General features: G+C 36.3%; 2 protein-coding genes across 2 annotated transcripts; both read right to left on the reverse strand.

Annotated features, from left to right (window-relative positions):
* Positions 1-509: 509 nt before the first annotated feature.
* On the reverse strand, positions 510-7779 carry LOC145887730 (kelch-like protein 7). The gene is made up of 11 exons (XM_082978929.1): positions 7619-7779; positions 6807-6960; positions 4939-5156; positions 4388-4531; positions 4225-4330; positions 3680-3771; positions 3167-3347; positions 2754-2897; positions 2024-2185; positions 1668-1812; positions 510-1464 (listed from the first exon to the last, which is right to left on the reverse strand). Exons 1-11 carry the CDS (start codon positions 7652-7654, stop codon positions 1353-1355), a joined length of 1494 nt encoding a protein of 497 aa, XP_082835055.1. The 5' UTR covers positions 7655-7779; the 3' UTR covers positions 510-1352.
* An 8320-nt stretch (positions 7780-16099) lies between these two features.
* LOC145914593 (uncharacterized) lies at positions 16100-17413 on the reverse strand. Its single transcript, XM_083002418.1, has one exon. It carries the CDS (start codon positions 17411-17413, stop codon positions 16100-16102), a length of 1314 nt encoding a protein of 437 aa, XP_082858544.1.
* Between the last annotated feature and the right edge of the window lie 473 nt (positions 17414-17886).

Here is a 17886-nt window from a genome sequence, read left to right on the forward strand (position 1 = left end):
ATTTAAACGATACCATAGAAAATTGCGAAGGCAAACAAACGGAAGTTTGTTGGAAATGATCAATTTCCATCTAAGCATCAAATTCTGTATCATTTATTTCCTATCCAGAAACAGACCTAGGAAACTGCTATGCTAAAACACGGCAACATTGTTGCCAAAACAAAACTGCAGTGTATGTTGATTGGAAAAAGTGTTTAAAAATTGTAAAATTCGCCTTTGAAAAATAAACCTAATCCCCTGAGTCAACTATGAAACTGAATAATACCAAGCAACATTTTTTTTGAAACTGAATAATACCAAGCAACATTTTCCGTGTATTAAGTAGTGATGTTCCCAGTTCCAAATTATCCGGCCCGGCCGGATCCGGATAGTTACCAATCAAATCCGGCCGGATAATTTGGATCCGGCAGTTTGTTAACACCGATTCGTGTATTTCACCGGTATGGCAAAAATGTTTGATTGCCAAACAGAATGCTATGTTAAGGTTAGCTTATCATGAGTGGAACAAATAAACGTGGGTATTTATTAATATGGTATAACACGTCACGAAAAACCTAAATAACAAATAACAGAAAAATCTTACGTCGGTGAGTATTACAGACTGGGTCCCAAAAACGAGTAATTTGCGAAATGTTTGTGCGTTTTTAGGACGAAAATGCTTTCCCAACTATCCGGTAAAATTAAGTGTATTATCCGGCCGGGTCCGGGTATTGAAAATTGGTCAATATCCGGCCGGGTACGGGTACCCGGATCCGGCGCAACACATCACTAGTATTAAGTGAACTGGTTAACAGCAAAAAAGCAATTCTAATGACAAGAAACTAAAATGGACAAGATTTAACCTTAATACGTTTAGAGCATGTGCGAACAATGAAATAAATGCAATATAACATATAATGAAATTTTGGGTATCCAGAACCCAAGGCCGTGATGCGTCATTGGCGGCTTCAAACTCACAAGACAAACCAGAAAAACATTTCTTTATTGAATCCTTTGCTGTAGATATCAACATTTTGTCTTTAAACAAATCAGTTGTTACTTTATTGTGAGTTAGTGTTTGGTAGCATATGATTATGGTTGCATATGATTATGGTTTAACACTGTTGAGAAATATACTGTGTTCCAGTGTCACTCTTCACATCAAATATCTTACAACTTTCTACAATAAATAAACTTTCTATGGAAACAAATATGTGTCAACAGTTGTTGTGAAACACAATCACGTTGAAAAATAAAAATGTTTGATTGGCAACATGTTGATTAAACAAACGCAATTTGACTGTGACCCACTTTCACTTGGTGTCGCGGAATCACCCAGTTAAATATCAACTACACCCAAATATAGAAACATATTAAACAACAACAACAGTCGCATCACAAACTGGTTTGTCAAGATCAAAAGCATGTGTCCAGACATCTGAGGTTGGATCGTAAACTTCAACTGATGTGAGTCCACCCCAGTTCCTATAAAACAAACATGATACAGTTTCGTGAATCAGACACACAACAAACACAGGTAAGTTTTTCTACAACATTTTGTCGTCAGTATTTTATAAGTTTGCTCACTAAACCGTTTGAAAGCAAACAAAATAACGCACACTCGTGTAACTGGAATCGATAAAACGGGAAACAGTGGACTATAGTGACGTCATAATAGTAATTCTTACCCCGATCCACCCACAACATAAATCCTCCCATCAATAACACAAGCAGAGTGACGGTAACGAGGATTTAGGAGAGGAGAAACATATTTCCATTTGTTGACTCTAGGTTCGTATTCTTCAACTGTTCGCAGGTCACGACCCCAACCTCCTGTCAGATTTAAAGTAAAACTTTTTATTGTTTTTAGGTTAATACTTTATAGCTATATCTACCAGTTTTTATGTTTAGGATTCTTTTCAGGAAACTCCATTATATTTATCACGTGATACATTTACCGGTGACGAATATGAATTTGTATTTTATAAAATTTACACAAAAACCACTTTCTGTTAATTTTATTGTTTAACTTTTCATCACTAACCAATTGCATAGATCTTCCCTTTAATTTCTTCACATGCTAATAAACTTCTTGCTTCATTGAGAGAAGCGATTCCTGTGGAGGTTCCAACACGAATATCACGGAATTCACATGATTGTAAGAGTTGTCTGCCATCATTCCATCCGCCCACAGAAAACAAAACATCTGAAGAAATTTTAAAATCGCTTGTGTTAATATTTATTGTGACGTCATATTACGATTATGTTGTAATGTTACGTAACAAGCAATGAGGCAAGCTCTGTGTTTCTTAACGTAAAAATAAGAGATCAGTTTTAAATCAACGTTTACAATAAAGTTAAGTAATATAACGGTTGATACTCATTCAGCAAAGAACTCAGTAAATCTGCAGATAATTATTTTACACAATGCTGATTTTTTACTAAAAGTTTATGAAGTTGAGTGACGTCATCAGTAATTTGTGACCAAAGTAAGTAAAAAGGTTTTACTTTGTAAAAAATCACATAATTTTCATGCAGTTTTTTGTAGGTTTTAGGTCAGTATTTCTCAATATTTTCATGTCACAGAATATTTCTATCCAATGAAATTTCTATGACCTCGGGTCGAAGCAAACATCTTGTGAGTATACATGGAATATTTGTGTGGATTAAATGAGTGAATATTGTTGGGGTAAAAAGTTTGAACTGACTGATTTACATCTGGATGCAGTAATGGGATTATTCTTTCACATAAATGAACTCAGACATATTCTTACTGTCAATTGAACACATTCCATGTCCAAATCTTGGCTGTAACACGTCAAAGCCTTTTCTCCATAAGCCTTCGTTGACGAAATAAAGCAAACTTGATGAAAATGGTTTGAAATCTCCACTTTGACCCCCGGTCAGGTATATGACCTCTACAACATGCATTAATAAGATCCAGGTTGTGTAACAATTATCTAAACTGTTGCTTTTGAGACATTTTGACCTTAATTAAACGTTCACAATTACATTCCTCTTACTTGACGAACTACAGAAATTAAGCTGCTGATCAATGCTAAATTGAGGTTTACTTGGTGGAGCTTTAGAAAAAATGAAAATCCATGTTTGCGCTAATTACACCAAAACAGTAGCTTGAGACATCTCATTACATTATGTAAAGCTCTAATGCGTTACAGCAACCAACCTCCAACAACAGCAGATGCAGCACAACTTCGACCTTCCAACAAATCAGCAATTTGTACCCAGTTTTTACTTTCCTCCAAATTCAACATCTCACAACTATGTGTTGGACCAACTCCACCCATTACATAAACATTTTCACCAAATTTGACTGAAGTCGAGTTCACTCTGTCTGTGATCATTTTCTAAACAAATTTAGATGACGATGACACAAATCATTAAGGCAAAGTGATTTACATGTTTCACTAAATAACAGAAAATACCAATCTAAGCAACAGTAACACCAACACCAAAAGGATTCGGATCGAATATTGTTTGTGGTGTCAGAACATATTTTATGCAGGAAAAAATAAGTAAAAAAAGTGCAGTAAATATTGTTTTTATGTCATTTAACAGATCTAGATTACCAAACATTTTGTGTTCTACATAATTTAGTTTTTGCTTCCAGAAAGTAAGAACAAACCAGTGAATAGTTAAAAAAGCATGAAAACCATATGTCAGCAAGCAATGCACATACTGGGTAATGTTCATGTTGTTTTGTGGCAACATTCCATTTCAAACAAGCTCGTTTTGAATTATTGCCACCAATGAGAAGAAATCCTGACAAATCTGCAACATAAACATTACTTGTTATGGTTTTTGTTCTTATGATGATAACAATGGAAACATATTAATTCTTATGATGATAACAATGGAAACATAATTCCTAATTTGACCAATTCTAATTGTTTTTTTAAATGAGTCCATTTTAATGAAGATACTATTTGTAGGTTGTGGTCTTAAAGTGACATCGGTATTTCTAAATACTTGTTGGTGAAGCAAATCTTTGCATACTAATCAGTGTAGATTTAGTGTAAGTATCTGATCACAGTCTAACTAATAGTTGGCTGTTTACTGTACCTAGACTTGCAGATCTCACACTATATTGTTGTGCATAGTCAAGTAGTTGCCATGTGCAAAGGTTCAGTGAAGTTTAAAGTTATGGGAGAATAATTGCTATGAGGGTTGGTGTAAATATGGTGGATGTAACAAATTGTTGTGAATATTGAACAAATCTTGCACCTTTTTTAATGGGACTTGCTTTTCCACTTGTTCCTGGTACATCATATTGTTTTAATACAGCATCCATGACTGCAATGGCACAATCCATGTTTCTTCTCACAAGAGGCTAAAAATAGTAAAACATTTTAACTCATTGGAAACAAATCAACCCCAAATAATTTACTTCATTTTTAATTGTGTTTGCAACAAACTGAGTGGAAATAGATGAAAGATCAAGTTGTGAGAAAAGATTCACAAACAAATCCTCTCGATGGGAAGGATTGAAATTAACCCATCGAACCATTCCAGTAAATACAGCTTCTTCCATCTACATTCAACAACTAATATGTAATAACAAAGTAAGTAGTGATGTGTGAAGAGCTTGGGAGTCGAAACGCCAAACCTAATATGCATATTTAGCAATTGTTTCGAACATAGAATTTTTGCAATAATGAAGTATTAATGATGATTAGCACAGCTATGTTTGAAATGTCAGCTTCAAAATATCCAGAATTTAGTTTTGGATTTTCTATAGAAAGCAAGTACAAGTTTGAATAATATTATAAAGAGATTGCTGTCATCATTCATTGCATTTGTATCACATTCAACATTTAGTTTACATATTAGTTTTGTTTTTGTATTTTACTTTCACCTTGCAATATATCTTGCTGCCTTACACATGAAATAGAAAAATTATAGCCAGATAAACATTCATCAGGAATCAATCATAATTACCCCTTTGTTTCTCTGTTTGATGATTGCAGACATATCACCTACATCAAGTTGCATGAAATCATCATGTTGTACAACTGTTGCAATGTTATCAACAATCATTTGGTTTGTTTTCTTTTCCACATCAGCAAGATTGTATCGAGTTGCATAAGCTCTTAGCTTCAAACAGTTGTCGGTTGAAATCATTTTAAGAATGACTCGACAACAAAATGACTTCAACTCTGAAAAAGCAAAACCACGTTATTCCAAATTTAATTGCAGATATTTCAGTTAAGTATGAATCGAACAATATATAGCAGATATTGGCACCCAACCAGAGAAAAAAAATCAAATTTCCATAAATGTTAATAATAACATATATTTCCACAATGCATTATCCCTTGTGAAAGCAGTGTAGCTAGGTAGTGGCCACATGCTAAGAAATATCCTTGGTCTCCACGTGGACTGGTAAGTCATATTATGTTAAGCATTTATATTTTGGTGTTTACAAATAAGCAGAAAATGGTGCAAATGATGTTTTTTGGGACTTGTGGAAGCAAATGTTTAAATGTTGTGATGCTGAAACATTTTATCAATGAGATTACTTGATACTTTTCTCTTAATGTCTCTAGTAACCGTGCTGTCTTACTTTATTACAGTTTAAGAATGTTCAAATGGGATTTTGTTATCATTGTGAATGTATGGTTCCCATAGCAATTAATATTTACAAAGCTTTCACGTTACCACTCTATAGACTAAGGTATGGAAGCCTACCCAGTGAGATTGTATAAGTTACACTGGTATGCACAAACAAAATTCCAGACACTATGAATAGTCAAAACAGTGAGCATTGTCAATGGATCTAGATATGCAGGTTAATGCAGCCATTGCTTGCCGGAGAGGGTCAACTATACAAAACCAATCACACAACTTTATCCAGTCATCCCATCAGAACAATATTCAAAGCAATCAATCCACCCCTCATATTCATTGCACACTCTAAAGGCATTAGGTACACCATGAATCCATGTTTGACACAACTACCATCCTGTACACCCACACAAGCACAATCAAGTTACGTCAGTCACTTACATCCTGCTGTTACAACATTTAATAAATGTCACATTAAGTTGGACGGACTAAAACCTGTTTTTCACACACTGAAACATGCAGAGTCACCTGGAATATGTTTGAGTGCTTATTATAAGGTGATACTACAATACACGTCAACCACTTTTTGAAACAACTCAGTCAAATTTTCCAGCAAAAACCGATAATGCACCGTTGCTATTCATGAAGCAACTATAATAGAGTTTGGACAAGTCCTATAGGGTTCATAGTTGGGTCTGAACATTTCCTTTTTAAGTTGATTTTTGTGTCTTCTCTACATTCGCCCTAAGGTTTCGTCGTGGTTCACTGCACAGTCATAAAATCAACATTATGCAGGTCCAAAGACATTTTTTTCTTTTTTTTGTGCCTATTTTATATACCTGTATGTAGCAGTTCTGTGAACTTTTTATTGCATAATACATATATCTAAATTAAATAAATATCTACATATCTGCGTTTTAATATGACTGTCGAACATTGCACAGAAGTGCATGCTTAAGTTGATTCAGGTACAGATCAAATCTTACGAGACAAAACACTTATATTCTGCCAAAAACATTTCCACAAATGTTGGCATCCTTTTTAATACAGGAAAGTGTAATGATTTAATTTGTTGTTGCTCATGGACAAAAAAAATTGCTGTTAGGATTTTAAAATCACTTTTTTTATGAGATTTGGTTTCAACAACAATATTTATGTGGATAACATTCTTGCATTGTCGAGTTATGCTGGATGTACAGGTTGTGTTAAACCACCTAATGACATATATGATGTTTACATACCTTCCATCTGTGTATAATCAGCATCTTCCAACACTTCCAACACATTTTTCTCTGTTACTTCAATATCACCAGTGTAAATATAATCCAATACACTTTCCAGTCTTTTTGGTGGAATATTGTCAACCTTGATGAAGTTGGAATATTTCTCGCGCATCTATAAGAAAACAAAGTTAACCAATCACAACAAACACAACCCACAACCAATCAAATATTTCTATACATGGAAATATTACATACTAAGTATTAAGTGTCAACATGTGTGAGTTGTGAAGTGTTGGAAGACGTCACACTTACATATATTATTGACGTCACACTTACATACGAATATATTCGGGTTCGCACGAATAATGTTTCTATTTATTCGGATTCGCACGAACCTGAATCTTTTTCCATTTGGCACATCCCTACATGCAATATGGTGAAAAAAAATGTTAAGCAATAGTTGGCAAACCCTGATTATGAAAATAAGAATTCAAACTGAAAGTCTTTAAATATGGATTGCCCCATGACCTCATATGTATATAATGCTAATACGAATATATACAAGTAAGCATACATGTTACAAATGTTGTTACAACTGTGACAAATGATAAAAATAAACAAACATAGCTTTTGGCAACAAAATATTTTAATAAAAGTCAAGACATTATCAATTATTGAGACAATATTAGATATGAACACCGTTAAAACATAGACAAATTGCTATTACTACAATGTCACTCTTAATACTCGTTATTTCAAAAGTATTTTCATGCAATGTCTCAAACATGTACACTGATGTATCAGTATATTTGAATGTTCGAAATACTTACCTCAACACCAAGTAAAGCATTAAAATAATCTGACATAGAACAAACAACGGCATCATGAATTGAATAGTTTTCTCCTTGGGAACAAAGTGTTCTGTTGCAAAATCGTTTTGTTTCTTTTCTGTCACTGAAACATCAATAGTTTAACTTCAGTAAATCTGCATAAATTAAACTTACTTGTTTAAAAAATTCATCACTTTCTGGTGATGCAAGTTTATTTCTTCTTGTGTTCGCTTCATGATGAAGACAAAAAGTTAAACTGACAGTGAATGGAACACCAACAATTATTATAAGTTTGTAGATATGTAATGTGTTTGCATTTCTGTTTTTTGAAAACTATTTAACAAGAACAAATGACAACATTAAATTTTACGTAGTAATACTTTACTCAAACATCAAAGTCTAAGAATTAGGACATAAAATTCCTATTGTTATTGCTCTGCAACAGATTTTACGTCATTCCTGTGCACAAAACTAGATGCAGCTCAGAGGGGAAACACCGCTCCGTATTTACCCAAGCTGGTCATGTGATTTAATACGCATGAGTGATTACATCGCAATATGATTTCTTTGCGACAAAAGAAGAACTTTGCAGTTTGGATGTGACAAATTTTAACGAAAAAGGTTGATTATTAAGAACAATCCAAAACTCCAGTTGCTCTAATTTCACAGATTTTTTTGCATTAATCAAAATCAAATATAAAAATAATAACGGATTGATTCATAATTAGTTAATAGTGGGGCTGTCCCATAGTGCAGAAAACATTGTTTAAGATGTTTTGGAATCAACTTACGTCAGCATTGACACGACTTAACTTTTGGCATCGGTGATGTCATGTATTAGTGTTAATTAATCACTACAGATGTTACTACGAAGTTGATATTATGTGTTGGTAGCTTTGGATACAAGTGTAAATAAGATGTTTTCGACACACGGGTTGCCACCAACCATTACGTCAGATATTGAATGATAATTTGTGAGCAGTGTTTGCAGAAAATTCTTGGTCACATCGCTGTGGCCACAAGTCATCGGGAAAGTCGGTCGATCGTTGGGAGGGAGATGATTGGAGAGAGAAGATCCACAAATTCCTTCTAATGAACCGAACATCTCCACACTCAACAACTAGAGTTACTGTTTCTAAACATTTTTGTTTGATCTGAAAACATTTATTACTGACACATTTGGAGCTACGGTAAATTCTGACTTAGGGTTGAGTGTTTAATTATGTCTTACCCTAGCGCTAAACCAACTTTTCTCTACAATACAAACACATACGTGGGATTGTTATCAGTTTTGTTCATTCAATCCTATTGTTTCGTCATGTATACTCAATCTATTTCGTAACAATGCCTATTCTTTCTCTGTTTTAACAATGCAACCGACACTACTGCCATCTGATCGCAGTGAAACTTATTAAACTTCAATTTGGTGGAAGCGCCTGAAACCCACGGGTTATTTTTGCTTTTCCCTGTTAACACCTTCTCCATTTCTATATTTTCACAGATGTTAACATTTTAATTTTCATGTTTTTGAGCAAAAAAATGAACATTTTTGTTTCTTGACAAACCTAGTTTTTTGTGGTTTTAATGTGTTTTTCTTCCGGCAGTTTATAACAATTTGTTGTAACTGTTGCGCCTCCTGCAGCGTTTGGTGTTTTTGTGCCTCTGCCATGTGATCTGACAAGCGGTGTCAACGTGTCCTTTTTTCTTTTTGTGCTCCCGCATGACAGACGAAACGTCGAATAAATACAGCACGTATATTTTATGCCAGAAGATCAGTACATTTTAAAGAAATAGTGTTTATGTTAATGTTTTAACCAGTAGAGAACGATTGTTTTTGACCTAGAGAATAGATTTCAGACGGTTTTTGCCTCTTGCGTCACCTACATTGCTGTGTGTTTGTGTCTTCAGGTGATTCTAACAACCCGTGATGACGATTCTTGGTATCGGAGCTACGTGAAACAAATCGATGAAATCAACAACGATATTCCACTTCGGCTTGCTCAAACCTTTACCATCACTGGCATTAGAATGTACCTTTACGCCTCAACCATTCGTACGTATTTGTTTATTCGTTTGAGTTTTAAAACATCACCTCACGAAGCGTTGCAATAAAAAAATAAGCCACAGATTCAAACATTTGGGAAACCCTGAACTTACGAATCTTCCACTTACAGGTTTGGGAGTGTCCATTTGGTCACTTCCCGGCCAAGCTACTGTTTGAATTTAACTATTAGGTATTGTTTGTTTATTGCGCTCAAAATTTGCATAATAAAGTCTCTTCTGACGTGAGAATCAACATTTGTAAAAAACAAATTCTTGTTCAAAAACACCCGCGCCTCTAGTGTACATACAAATTTATCATGGAAAGTGGAGCCATGAACAAATCGTACATAAAAACACAATTACGTATTGTTTTACAGTTCGCCACTTGGTCAACGTGTCGTGGCCTCGTTTGCATTTGAAATTACTCCACGAGGAAGCATTGAAGCGCCTTAAACGCCGACACGAACGACAGGTAAAGTGGGTAAGTACATCGATTTGCCAAATTTCAAAATTACACAATTATAAGATTGATTTTTTCCCTACGAAACAACCATGATTTCACGCTTGAGGTCACGTGACGAACGTCTGTATTAATTCGCTTAGATTTAGTTTGCATTCAATAAGCCACAGGTCGCAGCCTACATTGAATCGCTTTTGGTGAGAGTTGTGAACTGACAGTCCATGGCATTCCGGTTCTTAATTTCTCCATGCTTATCGAAATTGTGCATTTGCACAAATCGGAAAAGCTTTGAAAGCGAGACGATCTCATGCATATTTTAGAGTGCAGAATGTTCCTTGTTTGTACATTTCCAATATTCGATTATTTTTGCAGATTGTCCCGAAAACCCAGTTGTTGGTTTACGAAGTGAGGGAAGGTTGGAAACCTCTGTGTGATTTCCTGGGCGTTCCAGTTCCCAATATTCCATTTCCCCACAAGAACAAAGGAGCCACTGTGCTTCAGGAAATGAGAAAAGAGAGTCCTGTGATGCAACGGATACAAAACGAACTGATGATTTCTCTCGCTTGTTTGTTTATGATGTTTGTGGTCGTTCTATATTACAGTGTTTTATATGTGTTATAAATAGTTTTTCGATTGCGCCCAGAAAGCCCTTGTAAAAGATTTTGATGCTGTACCGCTGTTACTAATCAATATATAATTATTACAATTATTTTCCTCAAGGCACGTAGGACCTGCTACAGACCAGTAGGGTATATACGCCTTTATGAGGAAAATAACAAGAAAAAGTAAGCAAAATAATCATTTAAGCCCATAAAAAATACTAAAGAAAAACAATTTAAGCGTCCTCGTGACATACGATGCGCACCAAGCAGCCAACATGGTCGAAATTTTTACAACAATATGTAGGTGAGTCAATTATAACTTCGCTGATTTGTTTTCCAAAACAAGCTAGCGGCACATCCGAAACACAGTTGCCACAGAACAGCAATTTTCACACAGAGAATGAATGTGGGAATGCAACTTTAGGTTGTTAACGTTCATACGATCCTTTCTTAATCGAGCAGCTCGGTAAGATCTCCAAAGTTTAGCCAAAATACACAGAGGTTATTTTTATTATGAGAGCGCTGGTTTCTTTTCACCAATGTAAACTGGCAAACTGGCGTAGGAAGTTTTAGTTTTGGGCACAAACCGCTGACTAATGTTATGAACTTACGATCAGACTCCGGGGAATTGCTGAGATATTGCTGTCGTTTTTTCGACCTTATGCTGCCCCCATTTTTCATAAAACAGGAAATATTGTTTATTCCACTGCAGGGAGTTATCTGTTACCTGGATATACCTGTATTCGTATGAGATCATGTAAAACTGGCATGAAAACGGCGGCAGATAATTCACGAAAACCAGACAAGCAGGGCTGAGAAAACAATAAAACCGAAATTCCACACTTTCGTCAATTTTTTCAAGCACTATAAATGCATTTTAGCACAATTAAATGCGACGAGCACGTCTGTTTTGAGTCCAGTAATTAATAATTTCAGCATTAAATGATCACTCTGGACGATTCGTCCAACCTTGAAGGTAGAACTGTTTGTAAATCGCGGCACCTTACATGATATTATTGGATCAGGCGGCTCACTCAGGATTTAAGTGGAACATGTTGTTTATTTTGATGATATGGAGCAAATGACACGAGACCAGCATGGTTGTTTGATAATGTGCAGTCATGTTTAAAAAGTATATTTTAAAAAAGGTCATCGTTCAAACTTTTTGAGCCAAGAAAACTTTAACAAAGTACGACGCGAAATTTTTGTGCTTTTGGTTAATTTTTAGACGAAAAAGAGTCGAAAGAAAGTTACAAAGTTTGCGAACTTTAACTTTTCCGGGAGGTTTGAACATTTCCGCTCACTCAAACTTAACATTGTCAACTTTGTCCTGTTCGTTAAACCGCCTGTGAAACGACTGTACGGATTTACAAACTATATATTTGTGTACTGACGTTCAGAAGGTCATCGAATTTAACCCATGTAAATTGGTGAAAGGTTTTTTGTTATTGCTGTTGATGCTTCACGAGAGACAGGACGACCGCTAAAGGGATGTTTACACAGAAGCGGGAAGTTGTCATATATTTTAACCCAGAAGTCCGGGTAACGCAGGAAGGCTTCCGCTCTTACCAATAACTAACAGAGTTCATACCAGGTAACATTTCCGTTTAATAAGTGAGCCACTGACAAGCAGAAAGAAATCGGTTCGAATAACAAAAGCAAAATGTTTTAACACATTTGAATTATATAACACACAAAAACTGAATCAAGCGGTAAATTGTGAGTGAATTTAAAACGTCGGGCAATGAAATAGGAAAACGTTAAATTTGGTAAAATTCTTTGTGTACTTACTAAAAGAGGTTGATTGTACTATGGTTTGAAAAATGTAGCCAAAAATGTCAAAAATAACCAATTCACGATAAAACTTTCCACTTCTAACACAACTCATTTACACGATAAAACTTTCCACTTCTAACACAACTCAGTTACACGATAAAACTTTCCACTTCTAACACAACTTAGTTACACGATAAAACTTTCCACTTCTAGCACAACTCAGTTACACGATAAAACTTTCCACTTCTAGCACAGCTCAGTTACACGATAAAACTTTCCACTTCTAACACAACTCATTTACACGATAAAACTTTGCACTTCTAACACAACTCAGTTACACGATAAAACTTTACACTTCTAACACAACTCAGTTACACGATAAAACTTTCCACTTCTAGCACAACTCAGTTACACGATAAAACTTTCCACTTCTAGCACAGCTCAGTTACACGATAAAACTTTCCACTTCTAACACAACTCATTTACACGATAAAACTTTCCACTTCTAACACAACTCATTTACACGATAAAACTTTCCACTTCTAACACAACTCATTTACACGATAAAACTTTCCACTTCTAACACAACTCATTTACACGATAAAACTTTCCACTTCTAACACAACTCATTTACACGATAAAACTTTCCACTTCTAACACAACTCATTTACACGACAAAACTTTCCACTTCTAACACAACTCAGTTACACGACAAAACTTTCCACTTCTAACACAACTCAGTTACACGACAAAACTTTCCACTTCTGACACAACTTTTAGCTTTCGTATAATTAATTGTGTTTTATTTTAAAAATATTTGGCGCTTTTTTGCTGTTGGCTCAGAATAAACCCTAGTACAAGTGCACTCATACTCCAGGTTTTGAATATAGACAAACAGTCCAAGGTCGTCCATTTATATTCATAAAATTGCCTGATTCCCCTTTTGTACACTGACAAGCAGAAAGAATCGGTTCGAATAACAAAAGCAAAATTGAGAAGTAAGGCAAAAACGCCAAAAGCAAGAATCTTTTGGGAACAGGCTTACGGAGGAAATAAATGAAAACCTCTTCATTTTAGGTATGGTATTATGCTTGGTGCAGGGGCATTTATAGAAATGCATTTAAACGATACCATAGAAAATTGTGAAGGCAAACAAACGGAAGTTTGTTGGAAATGATCAATTTCCATCTAAGCATCAAATTCTGTATCATTTATTTCCTTCCCAGAAACAGACCTAGGAAACTGCTATGCTAAAACACGGCAACATTGCTGCCAAAACAAAACTGCAGTGTATGTTGATTAGAAAAAGTGTTTAAAAATTGTAAAATTCGCCTATATAAAAGGTTTAGAAAAATAAACCTAATCCCTTGAGTCAACTATGAAACTGAATAATACCAAGCAACATTTTCCGTGTATTAAGTGAACTGGTTAACAGCAAAAAAGCAATTCTAATGACAAGAAACTAAAATGGACAAGATTTAACCTTAATACGTTTAGAGCATGTGCGAACAATGAAATAAATGCAATATAACATATAATGAAATTTTGGGTATCCAGAACCCAAGGCCGTGATGCGTCATTGGCGGCTTCAAACTCACAAGACAAACCAGAAAAACATTTCTTTATTGAATCCTTTGCTGCAGATATCAACATTTTGTCTTTAAACAAATCAGTTGTTACTTTATTGTGAGTTAGTGTTTGGTTGCATATGATTATGGTAGCATGATTATGGGCTGTTGAGAAATATACTGTGTCACATCAAATGTCTAGCAACTTTCTATAACAGTTATAAATAAACTTTCCATGGAAACAAATGTGTGTCCACAGTTGTTGTAAAACACAATCACATTGAAAGATAAAAATGTTTGATTGGCAACATGTTGATTAAACAAACGCAATTTGACTGTGACCATAGCGCCCTCTATAACAGGCCTGGACACCGGTCGCGCTCGTTTCAAAACTGGAGGCGGATGTGTTTCAACTTGTTTCTGCGGTCGTGCGGGACTTCTAGACAGTTTTTGGTGTGTTATTGCTCGGATAATCACATTAAATAGTTTTTGCTGTGTTATTGATAGGGTAATGCGTGTGAAACGTGGAAATGTACTAAATTTACGCTTATTTTGAGTTAGCGAGCGTTTGCGAGACTCGTCCAGCAAGGTCAAAAAGTTGTGTTTGTGTGCATTTAGGTCCCTTTGTTCAATTTTAGTATATGTTTTTGTCCCAAAATCCTAATATTGATCTCAAGGAAGTGCCTCTGTCCTGCTTTAACAAAAAAAAACCTTGAGAAGTGATGTATTAGGTAGGACAGCAGGACAGATCGACAAAGTCGAGGCAAAAGGCTAAATACTGTAGTGCATAAGTTTTTCACTGCTAAAACTGCTCTATGAAGACACACTTATTTGAGTTTCTTTTTGTTGATAAAATTATCAATGGTAAAACATTGTTCAATACACAGAAATTTTGCAATTACAGTACATAATATTGCTTTCTACTTCAAAGGACACAAGTCATACAGGACATGAAAAAAAGGATTTACAATAATTGAGATTTTCCAATCGCACCCATGAGGTAATCTCTGTGCGATCATTAGGTTTTTTGACAAAGCAGGACCTTTCGCTAAGGAGCTCTATTATACCGGCTCGATAGTAAATTTGTCAATTAGACAGGCAGTAAAAGTGTATATACGACAAATATTCCAGTACTACATATCACAGTACTACATATGACAAATATTCCAGTACTACATATCTGGGTTTTTTTTGTGACCTATTTCTTTTACGAAATGTCAGTAAAATTTCATGCCATTTCGGACATAATGTCTGAATGCATTTCGGCAAAGATATAACAGCGAGTGCAAAGTGCGTCTCATTGTGCGTCGCGCAAGTTTGCCTTGCAATGCTAAGGACGCCATTATCGCGATTCATGGCGATTTGTTTTTGAGGCCTCTATAGCAGTTGATAACGCAACGGGATGTGCTTTGTCGCCTAACACTCGCTGAGATACAGCCGCATCGTTTCGTTAAACAGTTTGTCATAAATTTTTGAGATAAAAAACCCAGCTACATATGACATATATTTTAATATTACATGTGACAAATATTTCAGTATTAAATATTACAAATATTTCAGAATTACATATTTCAATGTATTGCTGTTGAAATCCCAAAAGGGCATATGTTGATCCACAATACTCCAGTCAATTTAAGAAGCTTCTGTGCACACTCTTTACCCAAATGAGGTGTAACTGATTTGCACCATTTATTGAGAAGGATGTTGCTGAGTATGTCACAATGAGCTGCTTTCATTTTGAATACGTAGTAGTCACTCACGATTTCAAAAATACTGCTGAGTGATTTTCTGCAGACTTTTGGTTTAACCAGAATTGTTCTTCTGGCACTCAAGTTTCTAGTGTTTATTTGAAACCGACATTTCGTCTGCCATCCGGCGAGACTTCCTCAGGGTTATGTTAGCAATATTGCATCAAGCGCATAAACACAAAAATTGCAAGAAAAACGTAAGAAAACATAAGAAAAAGGGGAACTGGATAACACTGGTACCGCTTGTATCAACACGTGACCAGGTGTGTAGCGGGGCGTAACACTTACAACAAGTTGTTGTAAACAGCTGGAAAATAGACGCATTGCTCCTTGTCATTAACACAATGGTTGTTCTTGTGAATGTGGAGCGTCTCCAGGAACAGACGTTTTGTGTGGTCCTCCTCCATCTCTAGGACTCGGACCTCGTCGAAGTTAACTCGGTGGCCGAGTGTGGCAGCGTGTTTTGCCAGTGCTGTCCTCTGGCTGTTCTTCGCTGCAACGTCGCGGCGATGCTCTTTTAACCGCGTCTGCAACGCTCTTCCGGTTTCACCGATGTATGCTCCACCGCAGTCCTTACATGGAATGTAATACACAACGCCTTTGGGTTGGGCCGTACCTTTCTCGATAGGGTGTGACACCATCTTGCCCAGTGTTCTGTGTGGCTTTGTGTAGACCGCAATACCATAGTCCAACATCATACGCCTTAGCGTGTCAGTTAAAACAGGAATATATGGCAAAACGATCGTACCGGTAGTTGGCGCTGTTTCTTGTGGCTTGACCGCGGGCTTTCTTCTGAACATCCATGACGGATACAGATTTTTCCGCAGTGCATTCTTGATAAACTTCACCTCTTTGTCACGATCTTCTTCTATGGAAACCAGAGCATCGGCTCTATCCATCAGTGACCGCACTACCGCTGTCTTGTGTTGTATCGGATGTGCCGGCTTGAACGACAGGTACCGATTGGTGTGCGTCGGCTTGCGATACACACGAGTGCTGATCAAACCTTTCTCATCACGGATAACCTCTGTATCTAAAAACGGTAGTGTACCACCACTTTCCTTTTCTAAAGTGAATTTGATGGAATCTTCCACATGGTTAATGTGGTTGAGGAACAACTGGAGCTGTGCTTCATCAACGATGGCGAAGGTGTCGTCGACATAGCGCTTCCAGTAACGGGGAGGATGCGCAAAAGTGGCGAGTGCCTTATCCTCAATTGTTTCCATTACTACATTCGCCACTACCACAGAGATGGGGAAACCCATCGCCGTACCAAACACCTGTTGGTAAAACACACCACGAAAGGAAAAATAGGTGGCGTTCAAACATAATTTCAGCCCTTCTGCGATGTCCTCACAGGATAGCAACGTGCGCTGCTCAAGGTTACTGTCATCCTCTAAGCGTGCCATGACATTAGCAACAGCTACCGATATTGGCACATTGGTAAAAAGAGACACGACGTCAAAGGACACCATACACTCATCATCCGCTATTACCAAGTCCCTCACTTCAGCTGCAAATTCACGTGAGTTTTTAACGTGATATGGCCTGTTCCCAACCAAAGGGGAAATAATCCTTGCTATAAATTTGGCGAGCATATAGGACGGGGACCCAATAAAGGAAACAATGGGTCTTAGGGGCACGCTCGGCTTGTGGACCTTGGGAAGCCCGTACAATTCACCAAAGAGACGCTAGTCGACAAAACTTTTTTTCCAGTCGACAAAACTTCAAACGCACATAACTCTGCTGTTTCTCAATGGATTCCAATAATTTTTTTGGCAAGATTCATATATTGACACAAAATTTATGGAAATGTAAAAAGAAATATTAATTTCGAACGAATTTTGTAACGTATATTACCCTTTACAGCGATACCTAACTTGTGCGCGATTTCTTGGGGGAAATATGTTTCTCGACCGAATATTAAATATTACCGTCATAACAAAAATCAGTCTTTTGCTTGTAACTTTGGCTACAGTTCGACAGGAAAGACAATTCTACTACCATTGCAAAGCTTACACAAATACCTTTCCAACAACACCAAACTTGTCTTTTCATTCGTGGGGGAAAT

This window comes from Ascidia mentula, chromosome 1, assembly GCF_947561715.1.
Source record: "Ascidia mentula chromosome 1, kaAscMent1.1, whole genome shotgun sequence".
NCBI lineage: Eukaryota > Metazoa > Chordata > Ascidiacea > Phlebobranchia > Ascidiidae > Ascidia > Ascidia mentula.

Excerpts from the sequence above, each read along its gene's own strand:
- LOC145914593 (XM_083002418.1), bottom strand. The coding sequence starts at position 17,413 with ATGCTCGCCAAATTTATAGCAAGGATTATTTCCCCTTTGGTTGGGAAC.
- LOC145887730 (XM_082978929.1), bottom strand. The coding sequence starts at position 7,654 with ATGTCAGATTATTTTAATGCTTTACTTGGTGTTGAG. Across the intron at positions 3,348-3,679 it reads AACAACATGAACATTACCCA|AAAATGATCACAGACAGAGT; the intron begins GTATGTGCATTG and ends AAATTTGTTTAG. Across the intron at positions 2,898-3,166 it reads TGCATCTGCTGTTGTTGGAG|AGGTCATATACCTGACCGGG; the intron begins GTTGGTTGCTGT and ends TGCATGTTGTAG.